Source organism: Telmatherina bonti (genome assembly GCF_933228915.1).
Source record: "Telmatherina bonti genome assembly, chromosome: 18".
Classification (NCBI taxonomy): Eukaryota; Metazoa; Chordata; class Actinopteri; order Atheriniformes; family Telmatherinidae; genus Telmatherina; species Telmatherina bonti.
The window spans coordinates 8801419-8820474 of NC_136616.1; the positions used below are offsets into that span (position 1 = coordinate 8801419).

The following is a 19056-nucleotide window of genomic DNA, read 5'->3' on the forward strand; positions in this document are numbered from 1 at the left end:
TCCATTCAGTCAGGTGATAAGATCTGTGTTCTCCGTTCCTGAAGCACATGACCAGCAGCAGAAATAACACTCTCACTGGTTGCACTGGACACGTAATGGTGAGAACGTTTCATGCAATAAGGGTAAAGTGTAACTTAATTTAAATTTTACCATGAAAACAGCACTTTTTATGGGTTACAACAGGTACGGGACACGTTGCCGGACTTGCAGAAGAAAATCCCCGACGATAATTTGGTTAGACATTTGGTAGACATTTGGTTACCTGGAAGTGATTGTGTTAGATCTGCATGTGATTTGCTGGATCCTGAATTAAAACAAATCAAACTGTGAATTGTTACCCATTACACTCTTCAAGTTCAGAAATAAAAAAGCTTGGAACTGTCTCATTTTCCAGGAAGTGCAAACGAAGAGTAAAAGACTTAAGCTCAACACTCTGCCATTGACTCATTGGTAAAACGCACCTTTCAAGGAAATGAGCGCCTACATGTCAACACCTGGAGTCGACAACTGAAGCTCAGCTCTCAAATGAAAAATATAAGCTTTAACAGCAGAGAGCCACTGTTTCATTTGCTAGTTTATTTCTCTCTTGTATATCAGATTTGTGAGAGCCAGGTCTGATAGCATTGTTTCATATCAAGCAAAGGGAAGTCTTGGGAATAAAGCGAGTGTGATAATGCCAGTGAGGGAGAAGAGAAGGGCCCAGCTGTTTAATCTAACCTCCCCCATTCTCATGCAGAGCAGGCTTCGGCTGGTGGGGAGAAGAGTGAGATGGGAGAAGTTTCTCCGGTTCACTCGGAATGAAATATTTCTCCAAGGATCCGAAGGCAAACAGATGCAAACAAACAAGCAGAACACAGAGGAATTTAGATTTTCTGCCACTGCAGTGTGGAGGACGAAAAAAAACCTGCCCAGCAGGACATTGTGGCTTTTTTTCTGTGTACATTTTTGCTCAGATTAATTACAGTCACGCTCTGTTCTCAGTGGGGTCCATTAATTCTCATTCGCTTCCCCTCAAATTTCTACTTCTTTCTGTAGATACATAAAACCTCACTTTGCTGATTCCTCCAAAGTCCTTGGTTCTTGATGGGGGATGTTGTCTCTCACTGATGTTTGCCTGGAAAGGGAGTACACACACACATTAGCATATGGTACACACTCTCTTCATTCTCAGCATTTATTACTTTGCCTGCTCCGCACTTTGTCAGTAATGAATGGCAGTCACTGTGCTTCAGTGTGCTACATTTAATCTCCAAGTAATAAAGTCAGTATGTTACCGGGAAATGAAGAATAATAGAGGAGTAAAGTGCAGGGAAGGTAAACATCTACAGGAGAGGAATTAAAGGGTCAAGTGAAAGGATCAAAAACGAGGAGGAAAGTAGGGCGTGTTGAATGGAGGAAGGCAGAAGAAATAATGGAGATGGAAGGAATTGTACAACGAGAAGGATGGAGAGAATGGGGCATGGAAGTTATTGGCCAAAAGCGAGATCAAAATGGGCTTTGGCAGGAGGGTGATGGAAAGGACAGAATGAAGCGTGAATGAAGGATTGTTTGAGAACAAGGCAGGGACAAGCAGACAAGAAAGAAAGGAAAAAGCTGGGAGGGAAGAATGAGGGAGTAAGATGGGGAAAATCGATTGAAGGAAAAAAGGGTGGGAACAATAAAAGAGGAAAAACTCCATGAATAGAGAAATACAGAGGAAGAGGTGGAGAACAACCCATTTCAGAGGTAATTTCTGGGTGTAATGTCTCACCACAGCCACTAGAGGGCGTCAAAATGGGTCATACTTTGGATAAACTTAAGAAAGGTGTCTTGTGTGATTCAGAAACTTAAAGGAAGGAGGAATTTTAGTCAGGATTAGAGGACAACTGTAGATGGAAGGAGAACACACACAGAGGACTGATTCATTTCACGAAGGACTACTCCCACCATTTTCCTTTCGCTCTCTTATCTGATCGCCTTTTCTCTACATCCCCTCCACCATTTCCACCAAACCCCTCTGTCTCTCCCTCTGCACTCTGCTGTCAGCAGCATCTGTTTCTCCCTCTCTAATTTAGTGATTGCAGCAGAGTGCCCGTGTCATTACCAGAACAGGCTTGTATTAGTGGCGTAATTGCTGCGCTGTCTTTCCAGAGAGTAAAGCCGTACCTGGCTGATCGTAAATGTGACTTGAAAATTGTTGTTCCATGGTTTTCTTGTAATTCACAACAAATTGTAGCTTAAATAAAATAAATAAATAAATAAAATCTGCACGACAACTAAATCTTTTATAGAGAAGGTTCATTTCAGAAGGAATCCAGTCAACAGAATTCCAAAACCTTTAGGCTTATTTGAGGTCATGTTGCAGTCCATAAAACACAATCGGTGTCAATTATGTAAAAATGAAATGTTAAAAATCCACATATTTTCTTTCAGTTATGTCTGTTGGCCGTCTGTGTCAGAAAATGAACAGAGCTGCAGATGTGTTGGTCTTAGGTCAGCTTTCTTTTTAACACTTTTTCCATCCAACATCCAGCAGTCATTCTAGTCGTCCACCTTGCCAGGTTTTTTTTCTTCCATTGCTTCTCCTCTTCATACAGAAACCGTGCTGCGTTATTACATACAATACACAGGCATGTCTATATGCAAGCACATCTCTGCCTTATGGGAGCCATTTTAGTGCAGGCAAGCGTGGGTAGAGAGACCCCTGGGGAGTAAAGCTGGGTATTGCAGCACTGAGGTCTATTTTAGGCCTCTGCAGCACAGAACAGGGTGGGGTGAGGTGGACGGGTAGGGGATGCAGGATATGCACTTGAAAGCTATGTTTTGCACTGGTCTGATAGTGATCCCACACTCTCCCTCACTCTCTGGGTCGTCTCTGCAGATGATTTCATCAGTGATGTTCCAGCATAATGTCACAACCCCCAACCCCCAACCCCTCCCACCCCACAGAATCCCAACCTTCAGTTTCTTACTTGATCATTTACAAAAGTTCCTGCTTTTTGTGAATCACACAGAGCTTCTTCTCCAGGGAGTTCAGTGATTCCATTTGAAGAGTCACCATGTTAAACATTGACAAAATAAATAATCTAGGCTAAAAGCAGTCTATATTCTATAAAAACTCCCTTTTGACATAAACAAGCATTTGTAATTAATAATCAACTGACACAGGCACAACATCTGACTTCGCCAATCCCCCAGCCTGGTCCCCATCAGCCCCCTCGCCAATCCCCCAGCCTGGTCCCCATCAGCCCCCTCGCCAATCCCCCAGCCTGGTCCCCATCAGCCCCCTCGCCAATCCCCCAGCCTGGTCCCCATCAGCCCCCTCGCCAATCCCCCAGCCTGGTCCCCATCAGCCCCCTCGCCAATCCCCCAGCCTGGTCCCCATCAGCCCCCTCGCCAATCCCCCCAGCCTGGTCCCCATCAGCCCCCTCGCCAATCCCCCAGCCTGGTCCCCATCAGCCCCCTCGCCAATCCCCCAGCCTGGTCCCCATCAGCCCCCTCGCCAATCCCCCAGCCTGGTCCCCATCAGCCCCCTCGCCAATCCCCCAGCCTGGTCCCCATCAGCCCCCTCGCCAATCCCCCCAGCCTGGTCCCCATCAGCCCCCTCGCCAATCCCCCAGCCTGGTCCCCATCAGCCCCCTCGCCAATCCCCCAGCCTGGTCCCCATCAGCCCCCTCGCCAATCCCCCAGCCTGGTCCCCATCAGCCCCCTCGCCAATCCCCCAGCCTGGTCCCCATCAGCCCCCTCGCCAATCCCCCAGCCTGGTCCCCCTCAGCCCCCTCGCCAATCCCCCAGCCTGGTCCCCCTCAGCCCCCTCGCCAATCCCTCAGCCTGGTCCCCCTCAGCCCCCTCGCCAGTCCCTCAGCCTGGTCTCCATCAGCCCCCTCGCCTCTCCTAATTCCAGCCATGTCTCTGTTGACAGTGCTGGCGATGTACGCGGCTTGACCTGTGGTTGATTGAAGTGAACCGAAGGATAATAAGTCTGTACAGCAGCGATGAAACTTCTTAGATGCGCTGATGAAGTGACGCTAATTGCCAAGCGCCACTGAGAAGTGCTCCATTAATGCATAAAGAAAAGAAAAACAGAGAAAAACAGAGTGCTGACGGATTTTCTTAATCCTGTTTGCAGTATGTGAGGAAGTGGAGATTCCAACTGAAGTGATGCTCCGGGGGCAAAATGCGAATTTGGAAGGTGGTGATTTGCTAATCAGCAGCTCTTTGTTTGCAACGGGAACTAAACGAACATCTTCCTTGTGAACAACCATGACATGTGTTTTGGTACTGTGTAATTACCCCATGCTTCTGTGCAATAACAATGTTTTATTTCTGACAATGAGATGTCTTTTTTCCTGCTGTCTTCTCTCTGTGTCTTGTTTTTCTGTTACCTGCTGGTTCTTACTTATTCATTACTGCTAATGCTTTTCTAAAGTGTTTTCACCTTTAAGCTCCTCAGATGTAATCATACTATGTCTAAATCATTTATAAATCTGTTTAACATGCCAGCTCATTTAAAAAAGAATAATTTAAACTCAAGTTAACTAGAATACTGTTAACTTGTCTAACCAAATAAACCAGCTCAAAAAAGAAAAAAAACATCAAGTTCTTCCTGTCCTAACTAAAGCTGATTTAAAGAACATAACCTGCTAAACTTTTGTTATGTTGCCCTTCTAACCTCTAACCTTTCAACTTCCAGATTTTCTTGTAACCTTTTTCTTAATTTGTCTTCTCCAAATTTTTTAAAGGGAACTTTGATAATGAACGCCTGGCTATTGCTAGACAAAGAATCCCATACCGACTTGGTCGGGTAGTTGACGAGTGGCTACTCGACAAAGGTAATAAAATCCCTTTAACTCCACTAATGATCTAACCGCCTAACCTACCGTTAACCACCACTCTGGAGGAGGTGCAGTGCCATGCAGCGAGGGCGAATCTGATTTGGCTGTTAAACCCGACTAACCCAGTAAACCAGAGCAGACTTAACAAGCCGCACAGCAACAGACTGATAAATGATTAACTGTGTCCAGTGCTGGGAAACCAAACTGGAAATGACACATTATTTGAAGATGTGTTGTTTTTTATGGCAGTTTTGTCTCATAGTATTCTGTCATAATTGGTATCTAAAAAAACCTCAAACTGGGGCTGCATCTCTTCAGAAACTTAACCCCAAAATAACCAAACATAACCCTTAATAACCTGATCACATGTAAACAGCCTACTGCTTTTTTTCCTGTGTCTTTTGTTGACTGAATGTGAATATGCATTGACGATATTTAATCATTGATTAAAACAAAAGGAAAACATCTGATTTTACTGGATATTCAAGTAAAAAAAAAAACACTGAAAGTCACTAAAAGTTAAAGGGACCGTTGAAGTGTTATGTGATAAATCTGCATTTACTGCAGCGTGTGGGCGTCATTTACACGCCTCACATTACGCACCAATAGCATCGTCAGTTTTTGAATGTGGTCCCATCAAAGTGATGATTCTTTAACCCTTTGAGTGCCGAATGTCCCAACCTCTGTCTTTGTCTTGTGCCGTGTGTTTGTGCTGCTGAAGGTGGTTGATTCTTAAAAATAAAGAGGCAGTGAATGATAATGGGCAGAGTGAGGGTCAGAACATGACCCCTATAGAGATACATCTGCACATATACACAGTAGAACTACAGTTCTTGTTCAGATAATTGAGTTTGTTTTGTTTTTTAATTAATATGAATGAAACACTGAAACCTGATTGGCTTTAGGGGTTACTGTGAATCATAACACAGGGATAAATCTGTCTTGGTGAGAAATATAAGGCATTTATCACCAGACAAACTCGATAAATTAAGTCCTTGCATATTTATTTCATGGAAACAAAAAAAATACCTGCTTCTCTATTCAGTTCCCAGAAACTGACTCCTCTTTTCTCCCACCATACAACAGAAAGTGCATCATTGCTGAGGGTAGTAAGGACAGGAATCCGAATTAAAAAGGCTTGGGAGATGAAAGTTGAATGAAAAAGTGGATCAATAAAAAATGACTTTCCCACTTATTAAATGATTTTTGCATGCTATGAAACTCTAAAGAGAATGAGCTTTAAGCTGGATGCATTATTCTCTTTCTTCTATAGTTTGAGATGAGTCTGCATCCAGACATTTTGATGAGAACATGGGGAGAAATTAGATGAGGTAAACAAACTGATAAACCCCAACCAGACGCTTTGATCAGGGTGCATTTAAAACGATGAAGAGAAGCTGGAGGTTTATTATTTGTTAACATTGGATTCATTAATAAAATGTCGTACACACATCACGGACCAAAGAGGCAAAGTAGTTTTGAAGGAGCTTTTCCAAGACGCTGTTTGAACAGTTTAACTTTAGATAGCAATGGCGGGGATTAGGGGACACTTTCGGGCTCAAAGGGTTAAAGCTCTTGCTGCTGTGATAAGGGAGTGGATAGACATGAAATCTAAGAAACTTCTAAGCAGAATCTAACCACCTAACAGCAAATCAAACTCAACCCACACTAACCACTGAGGGCTTCTCTCTATGACTCTAACCCTTCCACTGAATTGGACCAATTCGGCAGAGTTTTCCCAGCAATGCTTCTGCTGGTGCCAAAATTCAGAGAGCCCTCAGTTATAACCTTGTTATAAATTATGTTTTAATTTTTGAACAGAGTCAAAGCTGGATTTTGGTATTTGGAAGAACTTGTACAGGTTGCGGCAATCGACAAAAACTAAACGAGAAGCTAAACTTGTTCTAACCTCTGCTAAAAGAAAAAATCTCCAAGCGACGATGTCTTCGCGTTGTCCTCCCTCCATGTAACACAAAACTCAGAGGGTTAAACACACCTGCTTTGGATCATTATAACAACATGTGTTTGAAGAATAACTAAAGGTCCCTTTAACGTTTATTGTTTTCATGTCTAAGGAAATCTGCTGTTTTTCAGTGTGATCCTGTGGATGTTGTTTGTTGAACAGGTTGACTGGTGTGTGTGTGTGTGTGTGTGTGTGTGTGTGTGTGTGTGTGTGTGTGTGTGTGTGTGTGTGTGTGTGTGTGTGTGTGTGTGTGTGTGTGTGTGTGTGAATGAGGGCTGTGGCAAAGAGCCTGGATCATTCATCCTGTCACAGATGTCCAGTTATGGTCCAGGCTGTTGCCAGTATGAGCTTTTAGTCTCAGGTCTTTCCTAAGTAAACACCTCAGAATGTCTCCACTTCCTACAGAGTCCAGAGAACAGTCAGCCCAGCGGGTTCTCCTCATCATGGCTTTAAATTCAGCGAACCTTCACAGCTGTCAAATCTCCTAGGGGCTGTACCAATGTCCTTCAAAAACTTTACCTCTATAAGGCCAAATGAATCATATTTTATACACACAGTTTCGGAGATATGTTTCATCACTTTATGGTAGAAACTTTGCTCAAAACCCTGTTGTGCATCATATGATACTGGTCTCCAGTCCCCTGGCCAACACCGCAATGCAGAAGTTCACACTACAGTAAGTTTAATCTATCACATGGTAATAAATGCTAAAAAAAAAAATTTTTTTTTTTTTTTTAGATTTTGTTTCAAGGTTTGAATAAAGATTTCAGATTTTAAAAATTGGACTTTTCTGCCCAGCTGTTCTCCGATCGGGACAGAAGTGGAGTAAGAGTGCTAATCGCTCACATTCACTCTCACAAATCAGTATTTTGGTCACACCACCATTTAATGGAAGTCATTGGAGCCAGTGGCATCCTGGAGGAGAGCTGAGCCGTCTCTCTGGATCTCATTCTGAAGCACATTATCCAATCTCCCATGCTGCGTGTGAGGCAGATCAGAGTGAGCGTCTCTGGCCCGCACTGGGTCCGCTGACTAAATTCAAAATGGCAGCAATTACAGTGACCCAATGGAGGGGAAAAAATCCCTAGTCCCAGAAGTTTTCAGCAGCTCTATTGGAGGCAAAACTTACTCAGATGCATCTCCTTTTCCTTCTGATGGATCTGTCATTCCAGGTTTTTCGCTCTCTATGCACATTTCCTGAAACCCTTTTCACCTTTCATCCTCCACTCTTGTGGGTTTGAGCCAAAAAAAACCTCCCCCAAAGAAAACTGGGCAAGATTCCCCTTCATTAGAGAGGCCATGATTGGGTGTTGCAGGTAATAAAAATAATAACAATAATAATTATTGAGTTTTCAGCAGTTTTATTTTGTGTTAGTAGTTTGTTACTCACATAATAAGACAAACAGTAGCTGAACTGAATCAACACGTTGATTAAAAATGTTTAAAAAAAAAAACAGATAAAATCCAATCAAATCTAATTTCAGACTAAAACTGGTTTATTGCTTCCTCTTAATGAAAAATATAAAGCAAATGACTGTAGGCTGAAGCAAATGCTTACATAACACCTACTTCTTTTACATAAACAAGATTTAACCAAATCTATATTTTACAAAGATAAAATATAAACTCTTCTTACCAGTTTCAGTGATGTAAAACCATGTCACACAGCTCAATATAACATATGTTAAAAAATAATCTTAGAATTTCTATACATCTTTCAATTTCAAAGATTTACACATTTTAATACTTTTAACAAAGATTCCAAAGTTGACTCAAAAATGCTTCTTATCGACTGTTTTTCAAAAAGTTGATTATTGATTATTTCACATGTCCGATCCTTGAGATCTACCAACCTGCAACTTTTAGAAGCAGCCCTTCTCCAACACACCTGAGCCAAATGGATGTTTGTTGCCAGGCCTCTGCACAGCTGAATGACATGCACACGAAGGAATTCAGCTATTTAATCCAGGTGTGTTGGTTCCCCCGACATCTCTGGTGGTGCTGCAGTTTGCTGTCGTCCTTATGAATTCTGTATGATATTCATCATACAGAATACCTGAAATCCATGCCAAGCAAATCATACTAAAGCTAACATTATAGCGTTATCTACAGATAATTAGTCATGTTAAATGACGGCAGGATAATATTATGACAAACAATGTCATGTTTTGGGATTTTGAGCAGGAACAAATGTCCTCCCAGGACTTCATTAACTTTGATATTTTGTGGTTAAACTGTTTAACTAGGCAGACCAAGAAATCTTAGTTACCATTGTTTAATATGCAGTTAACTATCTTGAGACCATAGTTTAGATTAATGCATTCCCTCACATAAGTAATCTATGGTCATAACTAAGTTCTTTTGAGTGGCCTTGGTAGAAATCAATAACTAACTGTTCAGAAATTAAACTGTTATCAAATAAAGAATAGTGACATCAGATGACAACAGTGAACTACTGGGTGCATGTCATAACAAATGAAGCAACACATGAACTAGTTAAAGCTGGCAACTCCAACAGATCTGCCTCATAGACTGTGTTCTTCCAAATTATTCCAAATTCCCATCACAGGTTTAAGTATTTCCATACATGCACTTCCAACTCTGCGCTCCAAAAGTAGAATCCATTTATCTGGTCTAAAACAAAGTTATATCACTCTCTCCAAATTAACTTGAAAGTACAACAAATTTAACTTAAATCAGTTCAGAAATGATCGAAAATCCTTCTAACATCAAGTCCCACCTCCCAACATTTAGCTTCCATACAGATTCCCTCATCGACCGTCTGGGAGAAGGCTGCAAGTCGGAGTGTCCAACCATGTCTAAATTAGTTACTATCTTTCTAAATAAAAATATGGAGTTACAGACAATTGGATTAATTATATATGTACACAGAATAAATAAATGCTAGAGTTTCAGACTTCTGGAGCATATAAAATCAGCGAAAAAGCAACGCCACATTCCATACATGGTTTTCTTATCGCTGTAATATCAAACAGAAAATGTTTGTGTGTCCTACTCATTGTAAACATTCACAAAACACTACTAAAACCAACAAGAAGCCTCAATATGTGTTTCTTTTTAATCTCGGTTTCTCAATCCAGGTCCTCGTGATCCCTGCCCTACATTCTTTATATACATGTATATATAAATACATGCATACATATACATTATATACAACACACCTGAATGACACAAGGGTTGCTAACAGGCTGCAAAGAACTTCATGATGAAGTTCAATAATCTGACTAAGGTGTGTTGGAGGAGGAACATGTCTAAAACCTGCAGGGAGGGGGGGTCTGAGGGTCTGGATTGAGAAACACTGCTTTAGATGGTGAGTTAGAGGGCAAGTTCAGTTCAATTCAATTCAACTTTATTTATATAGCGTCAAATCACGGCAATGCCATCTCAAGACGCTTTACAGACAGAGGGGAAAACATAATGAAGGCCAATTCATAACAGCCTATATAAGGAAACCAACAGATTGAGTTGAGTCCAACTCAATCTCCCATCCTGAACAAGCACACTGGCAACAGTGGGAAGGAAAAAACTCCCTTTTAACAGGAAGGAAACCTCCGGCAGAACCTGGCTCAGGACAGGCAGCCATCTGCCTCTGCTGTGTGGGGGGAAGAGGACAGAAAGACAACAGACAACAGGAACTGCTACTCCCGGCCAGGGAGACCTGCTGAGACAGGAGACATACATGTTAATGATGCAACACTGTTAGGGGTGGGGGGGGGGGGGGGGGGGGGGGGGTGTAAAAGAAAGAGATAAAGAGAAAAAGAAAGAAGCTCAGTGTATCAGGAAATGTCCCTCAGCAGTCTAAACCTATAGCAACATAACTAAGGGATGCTAACCATCCCTAGCTATAGGACTTATCAAAAAGATAAGTCTTCAGCCTAGTCTTAAAGGTGGGGAGGGTGTCTGCTTCCCTAACACTAACTGGGAGCTTATTCCATAAGAGAGGGGCCTGATAACCAAAGGCTCTGCCTCCTGCTCGGCTCTTTGAGACTCTAGGAACCACAAGTAAGCCTGCAGTCTGCGAACAAAGTACTCTGCTTGGTATATAAGGAACAATGAGGTCTTTGATATATAGTGGCGCCTGGTTGTGGAGGGCTTTATATGTAAGGAGAAGGATTTTAAATTCAAGTAAGGAAACCTTCAAAAATATGAGCTTTCCATCTGCTGGTGAGGAGATGTGTCGAGCTACATGAAAAAGGGGGGTAATTCAGGGTCTCTGTGGCTCAAGCTGCACAACCAGGTTGAATGTTCATTGTAATGGTCTTGTATTTGCTGTCCCAGTCCCTAATCGAAACCAATCAAGCTCTCCCAGTTGTCCTGGAGCCAAGACCCAAATCAAATCTCCAGGCCAGGCATTGGTCCAGATTTGCTATTCATGAACTCTGTTTCATTTCAGACTGTCTCACATCTGGCCGCAGTCAGGTCTAAAAAGCATGTCCCTCTGAGTCTGTCTTCCAGCCAGCCTGATGAGCCTCACCTCTCACCGAGTTATTATCTTGTCTTCTCATTTGATCTCGCAGCACTATTACGAGCTCTGTCTGGGAGAAGTAAGAGGAAACTGAATGAATTTGAAACGTGCTTGTTCATGAGTGAAGACGTGGCAGCAAGTCTGTAGCTGGAAAGAAGTGACTCTTTTCTGTTATTTCATGGTTGGAGACCATGAAATGGACCAAAAAACAGTGTAGACACATTTTAAGAGAATAAAAAAGAGAGAAGATTGTCCCCAGCTAACCACCGTGCTGTCTCTCTTAGTGTCTCCCTCGACAGCATCTCGTGTTTAAGATCTACATACAGATATAAAGTCATATCAGATGAAGTTCAGTCTATTCTCTGCAGCCACCTGCAGATTATTCACATCAGTCCCTTACTACCGTTAAGGACCTCTGGGCTACACCCAAGGTCTTCAGTCCACATTTGTCCTCCTCATCTACAAGCACAATTAATTCTCAGCGCTCAGCCCGAAACAACTGAGCTTCTGAGGAGAGAAAGAATCAAAATGCTCTTAATTACCAGAGAGTCGTGTGGAGACAACTTGAGACGACTTCATTATGGACTTTTTCAGCATCCCACCCCGCCTGCTTTGTGCTTTGCTCCTCTTTGACTCATTTCTCCTTTTACAAGTGAAAATGGGAGGCTGCTTGTTTGTTGACACAAGAAATTCTGCAGGAACACAGCAGATTTGTGAAAAGCTCGAAAGAGGCTGCGCGATAACGACCCCACTTTGGTGTTCAACACGTGACAAAGCAGCATGTTGACAGAGGTGATTTCAGGGCCATCCCTCCCACCCTGCAACTCGGCAAAGAGAAAACCTCTCAGATAGGAGCAACTCACCGCCATATGGCAGCCCTCCTCTCTGTGAGATAACAGGAGTGGAAGCAGGATGAGAGAGGCATAATGATGGCGGTGGGTGAGAGATACCGCTCACTTCAGCTGCAGCGCCTTTCACATCCTCTCATATACACTTAGATCATCTGTCACTCCACACCTCCCTCCAGCAATCACCTCCTCCAGGTTAGCATCAAGCTGCTGTCCCCTCACCTCCTCTGCACCTACAGCACATTCTAGAGGCTGTAGCAGACATACAGCCATTATTCTACAGCATCCGACAAGCAATCTGTGCATTAGCAAGCCGAGCATGACCCCAGCCCAGCCCACTCACCGCTTTGGCTCAGCTCAGCTGGTAATTACCAACCACAGCTCATCTGAGACAAGCCATTTCCTTCTCAGTTTAGAGGGGAAACACTCAGCGAGGATGTTGCATCGATGCAAAGCTGCAGCTAGAAATCTGCTCTTACTTCTGTAACTGTGCCAGCTGTTACGGCAGCTCACTTTCGGTCCAAGATGTAATCTAAATACAACTCTGCAATACAAGAACAAACTTTCTTAACTGCTACATCGCCAATAATGATAGTGTTTCAGGTAAATTATTATCATAAGTTGCCTTTTAGGTGAACTGCAGCTGTTTTCCAGGCATTTAAATCCGATCCAGATGCTTTAAAATCCAGCTTCAAAATGTTGCGTTTATTCTGAGACTACCTTAGAAAACACCGTTATTACATTTCCATCACCATCGCTGCTATGCCGAAAGAGACTTCTACGTTGACCCAGAAATTATGGTGAAGCCTCATACTGGTAAACCAGTTAAACCTGAACAACCGGAACTGATAGTAATGTCCAATCAGGAGCAGTCAAAGGTCAACAACCAACACAAAGGCTACATATCTGTTTAAATGTCTTTCTATACAACTGAAATTAGCTAATAATAACAATTCAACAGCTGAAAGAAAACTAATGAATATGTAAATATCTTTTGTGGTATGGTTATTTTTCAGTATTTTTCCTCTGAAAAAACAAGACTTAGAAGAGTGATGAGCACAGCAGGAAAGGTTTGGTTGCTGGCTAAAAAAAGACAGAGTTGAGATGAAGCTTGTAGAGTAACAATACATAGATCTGCACTGATTCAGGGATAAAAGAGCTAAAAACAACAAATCATATTTAAGACATGCTTGATGAAAACATGAAGAATTATTAAAATTGATTTGTTCTATCAACCAAAATAGATCATTTGAGTCAGTGATCGTATCCAGGTGTGAATGTAGGAGTGTAACAGGATCATGGTGTCCAACCTGCTGATGTAGAATCATTTTATCAAACACGCATCATCCTGATCGCTTTGTCACTTGCCGTCTGGTCCATAACCATAAAAATTAATTTTAAAAAAACCCTTTTATCACTTTGCCAACTGTTTGATGATGCTGATCACTCAAATCACTTATTTAAAGTCATAAAGAGTCCTTAAATTTAGTCCTCGAGGGCAAAGTTTTAGATGTTTCTCTGCTCCAACACTTCTGATTCAAATTAAATGAATCCATCAGATTGTTGTCAAGTTCTGCACAATGACCCGTTAATTGGAATCAGGTGTGTTAAAGCAGGAAAACAGCTAAAACTTGCAAGACAGCTTTATTTTCAATATTAATGTTAAATTATTCTGATTTTCTTGGAGCGTTAATGGTCTTTATAACTTTTTGAGCCCTGTTTATATTTTCTGCTTAACGCCTCCGCCAGGCATCAACCATTAATGAAATCCTTTCAGTCATAATAAAAGATGACTTGTGAGATTGGTTGAGGTAATGTCCGTAAACCTGGAAGTGCTGCTGGTGACGTATAAATGAAGACGGCACATTGCTCAAGTGGAAAAGGTTTCAGGCTTACCTAAAAGAAAACTCCAGGAATATTTTGGATATGTTGCTGGAATAGGCAGCTGTAGATCTAAACATCCAATCAAATCATGAAACAATATTAGATAAACTGAAATTTTTTTCAGCTTTTAAAAGGTTTACTTTCGTTATTTCTACCACAAGTGGGAACTGAGTTTGGATAAATAGCTGAAACTGAAATAATCAGTCAGATTTTACAAAGCAGAATTAAAATTTACAACATATTATGTTTGAACTGTTATCCTTTCATTTCTACAGCTCAATATTAAAAAATCACAACTTTATGGTCAATTGTTGTTCAAAGAACTTTTTTTATTTGAACCTGATTAAGTTCAGGAATAAAAATTTTGAACAATATTTTAGCTGCTTTTTGCTATTTATATATATGTTCCTTTTTTGGAAATGTTTATTAGACCACCCTCATTTTCCAAACAAGTGTCGTCATGCCTGGTAATAAAAATAAACATATTTGGGTAATAAGGTTGGTTTGCTCACTTTTTTTCCACAGCTTTAGTGATTAATATTGATCATTGCTTCCGAAGTCAAAGCAAAATCATTTGTGGCTAAATTTGAGATTTCACTAAAAACTGAATCATATTTTAAAATTTACAACCTCAGACAGAGCCAGGTATTAAATCATATTTGACTTTGGTTGTTATTTCCGTCAGCATCCTGTTTGTTTGGCCACACATTTCATCCCTCCATGGTGTTTCCAACATCATCCTCAATTATCTCAAACCATATTATTACTAGAGAACACTGAATCACCGAACACTGAAACTCATTTTTATCAGTAAACCAAGAAGTAAAATTTGTATTCTGGACTCACAGAGTCTGTTTTCACTGCACAGTTGTTGACAGCACATCCAGCCAAGCAGGTTATTTTAGTATTCCTGCCTCTTCTCAGTAAATATACACCTGCTTCTTCTTTATGTGCGCCTCCTCTGTTCAAACAACAGAGATGAAGTAATGCTCCCAGCAGGAGGTGGTGGTCCGGTACTAAGCAAACGGGGAAAGTGTATAATAGAAAAACCCTGCTATTACCACAAAGTGCATGATTAGCTGGCGGCACTCGAGAATGAAAAGGTGGGAAAGGTGATGTGACTCGATCTGATATCCTGTTTCACTACCTCACCATCTGTTTCTCCAGTGTCTTTCTCAAAACCTTCTATGTTGTTTAGTCACTCTTTTTAATCACCCTCCATCTTCCAGAGGTCCTTGACTTTCTGTCCTAAAGCTGACATTCTGCCAATGACTTCTGACAACCGTGATGTCCCTTTTTCTCGGCACAGAAAGAGCAGGTTGGATGTGTGCCATCAGGCTTAATAGGTAACGGAGGTGGTGCACTATTACCATTGAAGAAAAAAATGAAATAACTTTTAATAGCTTTTTAATAGTGATGATATCCTTTTAACTGGTTTCCATCACTATTCCAGCAGTTCCAGATACCGTTTTTGGAGACAGGAAAGATGTGGGAAATGACAGGCCAGTATAGGATGTACAGCAGCAGAGAGTTCATGTCTCCAATCAAATTGATTGCCTGCCAGTTACACAGGGGAGAGGGTCGGGGTGGGGGGTGTGCATTGCACTGTGCATTAAAAATGTAGAAATATCCTCCTTTCTAGCAGTGTACTGTGACATGCTTGGAAAGGAAATCAAAAGTCAGAGCAGATCTCAGTGTTTTATCGTACTGGCAAGGCTCTCCTCCAGTATGTCTCGCCACCCCCTCTTACAGGGCTCAGACTGGCTGACTCCTTATATCATGAGTGCAGTAGTAAGACATATTTGTTCTCAGATTGTCACATAATTCAAAAACTTAATGACTAAAACATTTAGAAGGTGAATGAAACTAGGTCACAAAATGAGAAAGCAAGGAGCTTTCTCTGCTCTCAAATACAAAGTGGGACTGAAGATCGACATCTCTCAAACCATCTCATATAAACAGCAGTAACAAAGCAGGTAAAACTTATTTTAACCCGTGCAAACTGCTTAGATCTGAAATTCCAAGTACACTCTAATGTAATAAATATTTCTTTACAGTACAACCGACACATTACTGGCATTGTTAATAATACAACTTACATCGTTTGTTGTGAATGCAGATGCTAAAAACATGGGCGAGACACTGAACCCAGCTGCTGCAGCAGTGTGTCGGTGTACCATGTAAATCCATCCCGTTTCCAGTAAAACCATCAGACAGTTGCTGGTTCTCCTCTTCTTTTACTCTGTTTCTGCAGCATCCACTGGTTGCTGTTGTTATTCAGTCTTCTGGTTATCGGAGTAAGAAAAAAAAACATCAGTATTTAGGCAGCTGGGGCAGTAGAAAATGCAGCCAAAACAAAAACAAATGAAAAAGAAAATCTACTCTTAAAATTCCATAATAACTTTTATTATTTCATCTTCTAGCTTTTTACTGTTTAATATCTAATAACAGTTAAAATTACCAAGAAACATGGTGGCAAAGGATGCAAAAATACAAATAATTTGTCTAAAAATCAAGGATTAAAAATATAATAATTGGTTTTATTATGCCATTACATGGATTATTCTTAATTCAGTCAGTATCTAAGGTAATAAATCAGTAAATGACCTGTGAAACATTTTTTTTATAACATGGTTTTTTTAACCCAGTTATGAGTTTAGTCATCTGGATTTTGACAGTGTACTGCCTGGCTTTCCGATGCTCATGGCAGCAGGTGGCGATTTGCAGGTTCTCCTCCTTTTTCAGATTTTTCAGACACCTCCTGGTTCAGGGTCACCTCTCTGACCCTTTGTGTGCGTTTCTATATGATGGCTTAAATGAACTGACTGTCACATTAGATTATTAACATTATGAAATTTAAACATAATAGTTTAACTTTTTCTAAAAGTAAAGTTTTGTGATAAATTTAAAAGTGTATTATAACTGCTTTATGTAAAATAAAATTATATTTCCTTTTAAAATAAATGAGAAATTTATTTGCTTGTTACAATTTCTTCATGTTAGTTTACATTTGATATGCAAATACAGTGTTTCTAAACTCTCATTGTGTTTTTCCCCTGTATTTAAAAAATACAAAAAAAAAAATTAAATTAGATCATATGAGAGATTTTTAACAGTGCAGATGCACTCTGGCCTCTCTGTTTACCTACATATATAATCCACCGTGGGTAGTACTGTAAGTACAGGTGCCTGGCGTTCTATTACAACCACACTACAAAATCATTACCTTCCACTGAGCTGGTTTAGTGCCAAACTCCAGCTTCTTACACAGTTGATCACTTTTTTATTTTATAATCCTGCTTTTTAGCAAAAAATTCTCCTAATTCGGGCATCCATGTAAGACTGTTTCCATGCTGAAGGCAAAACAGACAGCAAGCTGTCACATACTAGCTTCGGCTGGCTAGTTACACCAGCAGGCCTGTTTATGGCTGCACTGTCTGTGAAGGAATTAAACCACACCTCTTTGGGCTTCACTGAGTTATGCAGCTCAGATATTTTCAGACCAGCCCAACAAGTCCTGAAGAGAAAATGGATAAAAACTGTGGAAAAAGTCCAATTCTGCAATTCAGTACAACTTCAACTTGTTTTAGGCAGCTTTTGTCTGCTTAATGTGTTTCCATGCAAACCTCTGAATTTACTCTGAATCTGCTGTCAGATTACCGTCTGAATTATTTTTCAGAATCTGAAGTTCAGTCTCAACAGCTGGGACAGTATTAAGGTCAGACTGAAGTATCTTGCACTTTATAGATAAAAGAAACGCAGGGTAGCGCTGAACAAGGTTAGATTCAAGAGAAAACTTTCAAGAAAACCCATTTATACTAAATTACCTATTAATAAGTGAATCAGTGATAGTTAAGTCACGTGTGATACAAGTTAAACCTGCTCTAAAAGTTCTTGTTTTGTCATAGTACCTCCTTAGCGGTCTCTTGCAGCGTCCTTGTGGCTATTTACTAGACAAATTGAACATGTAGCTTGGCAAACAGTGCAGATATGTCAGTCTTTGGTCTGAGCTCAGTATCTGCAGAGGCTCGTTGCAGAATCCTGGCCTGGTCTCCGCACTGCAGTTAATTAAAGCTTTGTGTATGACTCCCAACGCCTGCTATAATGAGAGGCAGACTGTCAGCCATACAGCGGCATCAACCCCCACCCAACCCGTACCCGCCACTGCCCATCGAGTCCCATCCAATAGCCGCTGCCCATTAAACGCCTGTCACCTTAAAAGCTCTGGGGAGAGAAGCAGCAACCACCCAATCCCACTCAACTGCTCCAATAGACCCTCATCAATGTGCAAACCTCAGTGCACTGCTGGCCATCGCCCACACACACACACACACACACACACACACATGCACATGTAAATAAATGTTGGCTACAAAGACACTGCTTGAAAAGGCCAACCATCACTGACATATTTCATAAGTCATTATAAACATGCATAAATGCCTCTTCTCTGCAGCACTGCCACATCCAGCTCTGTCATATTAGGCACTGTGATTGCTTGTCATGCAGAGGCTTCTTTTCCCTCCACCCCACCATACTCATGCCTGCCACTGAAATTGGCTCTAAAACTTCATGTCACTTTTGATTTGACCTGGAAGACCCTGAAACAATAACTTCATCAGCCCCCATTAGGATGCTCATCCTGAGCAGACGGATGCAGAAACAAACACTGATTTCCCATCATCTTGTCCAGAGGGCACCTTTCTTCTTTTCTCTGTCTCACCTTGAGGTTGCATGAAAATGTAAGTGGCTTCCACAGCATGTGCTCAAGGCTTATCTTAATCCATGTTTTTAAAAGCCGCATAACGTTAAATAGGTCACTGAGCGAATGTTTGGACACTTTTTGAAATACATGATGATATGCAGATCCCTGCACTCGGAATTTCTGAGCTACGCTGCAACATATCCACGAGGCGCTTGTCAATATTGCTTACTTGTGATTGTGTCACTGCAACTCTGACATCAAGACACTTAACACCTGCAGAGTAAACTGAACCGATCATGGGCTGACTTGCTGCTCACACACAGGGCAGAGTGATGATCTGTGGGGACGTTCAGCTG

The 19056-nt window shown here is 41.3% G+C and overlaps 1 protein-coding gene across 6 annotated transcripts in view; it reads left to right on the forward strand.

The window, feature by feature from the left end:
• nrxn2b (neurexin 2b) overlaps positions 1–19056 on the forward strand; it is a gene marked incomplete at its 5' end in the record, with an annotated part of 672833 nt that overhangs the window by 629319 nt on the left and 24458 nt on the right. For all 6 annotated transcript variants that reach the window (XM_079257326.1, XM_079257328.1, XM_079257327.1 and 3 more), the window contains one exon: positions 4722–4811. In XM_079257326.1, coding sequence (XP_079113452.1) covers positions 4722–4811 — 90 coding nt within the window. The remainder of the gene's footprint in view (positions 1–4721; positions 4812–19056) is intronic.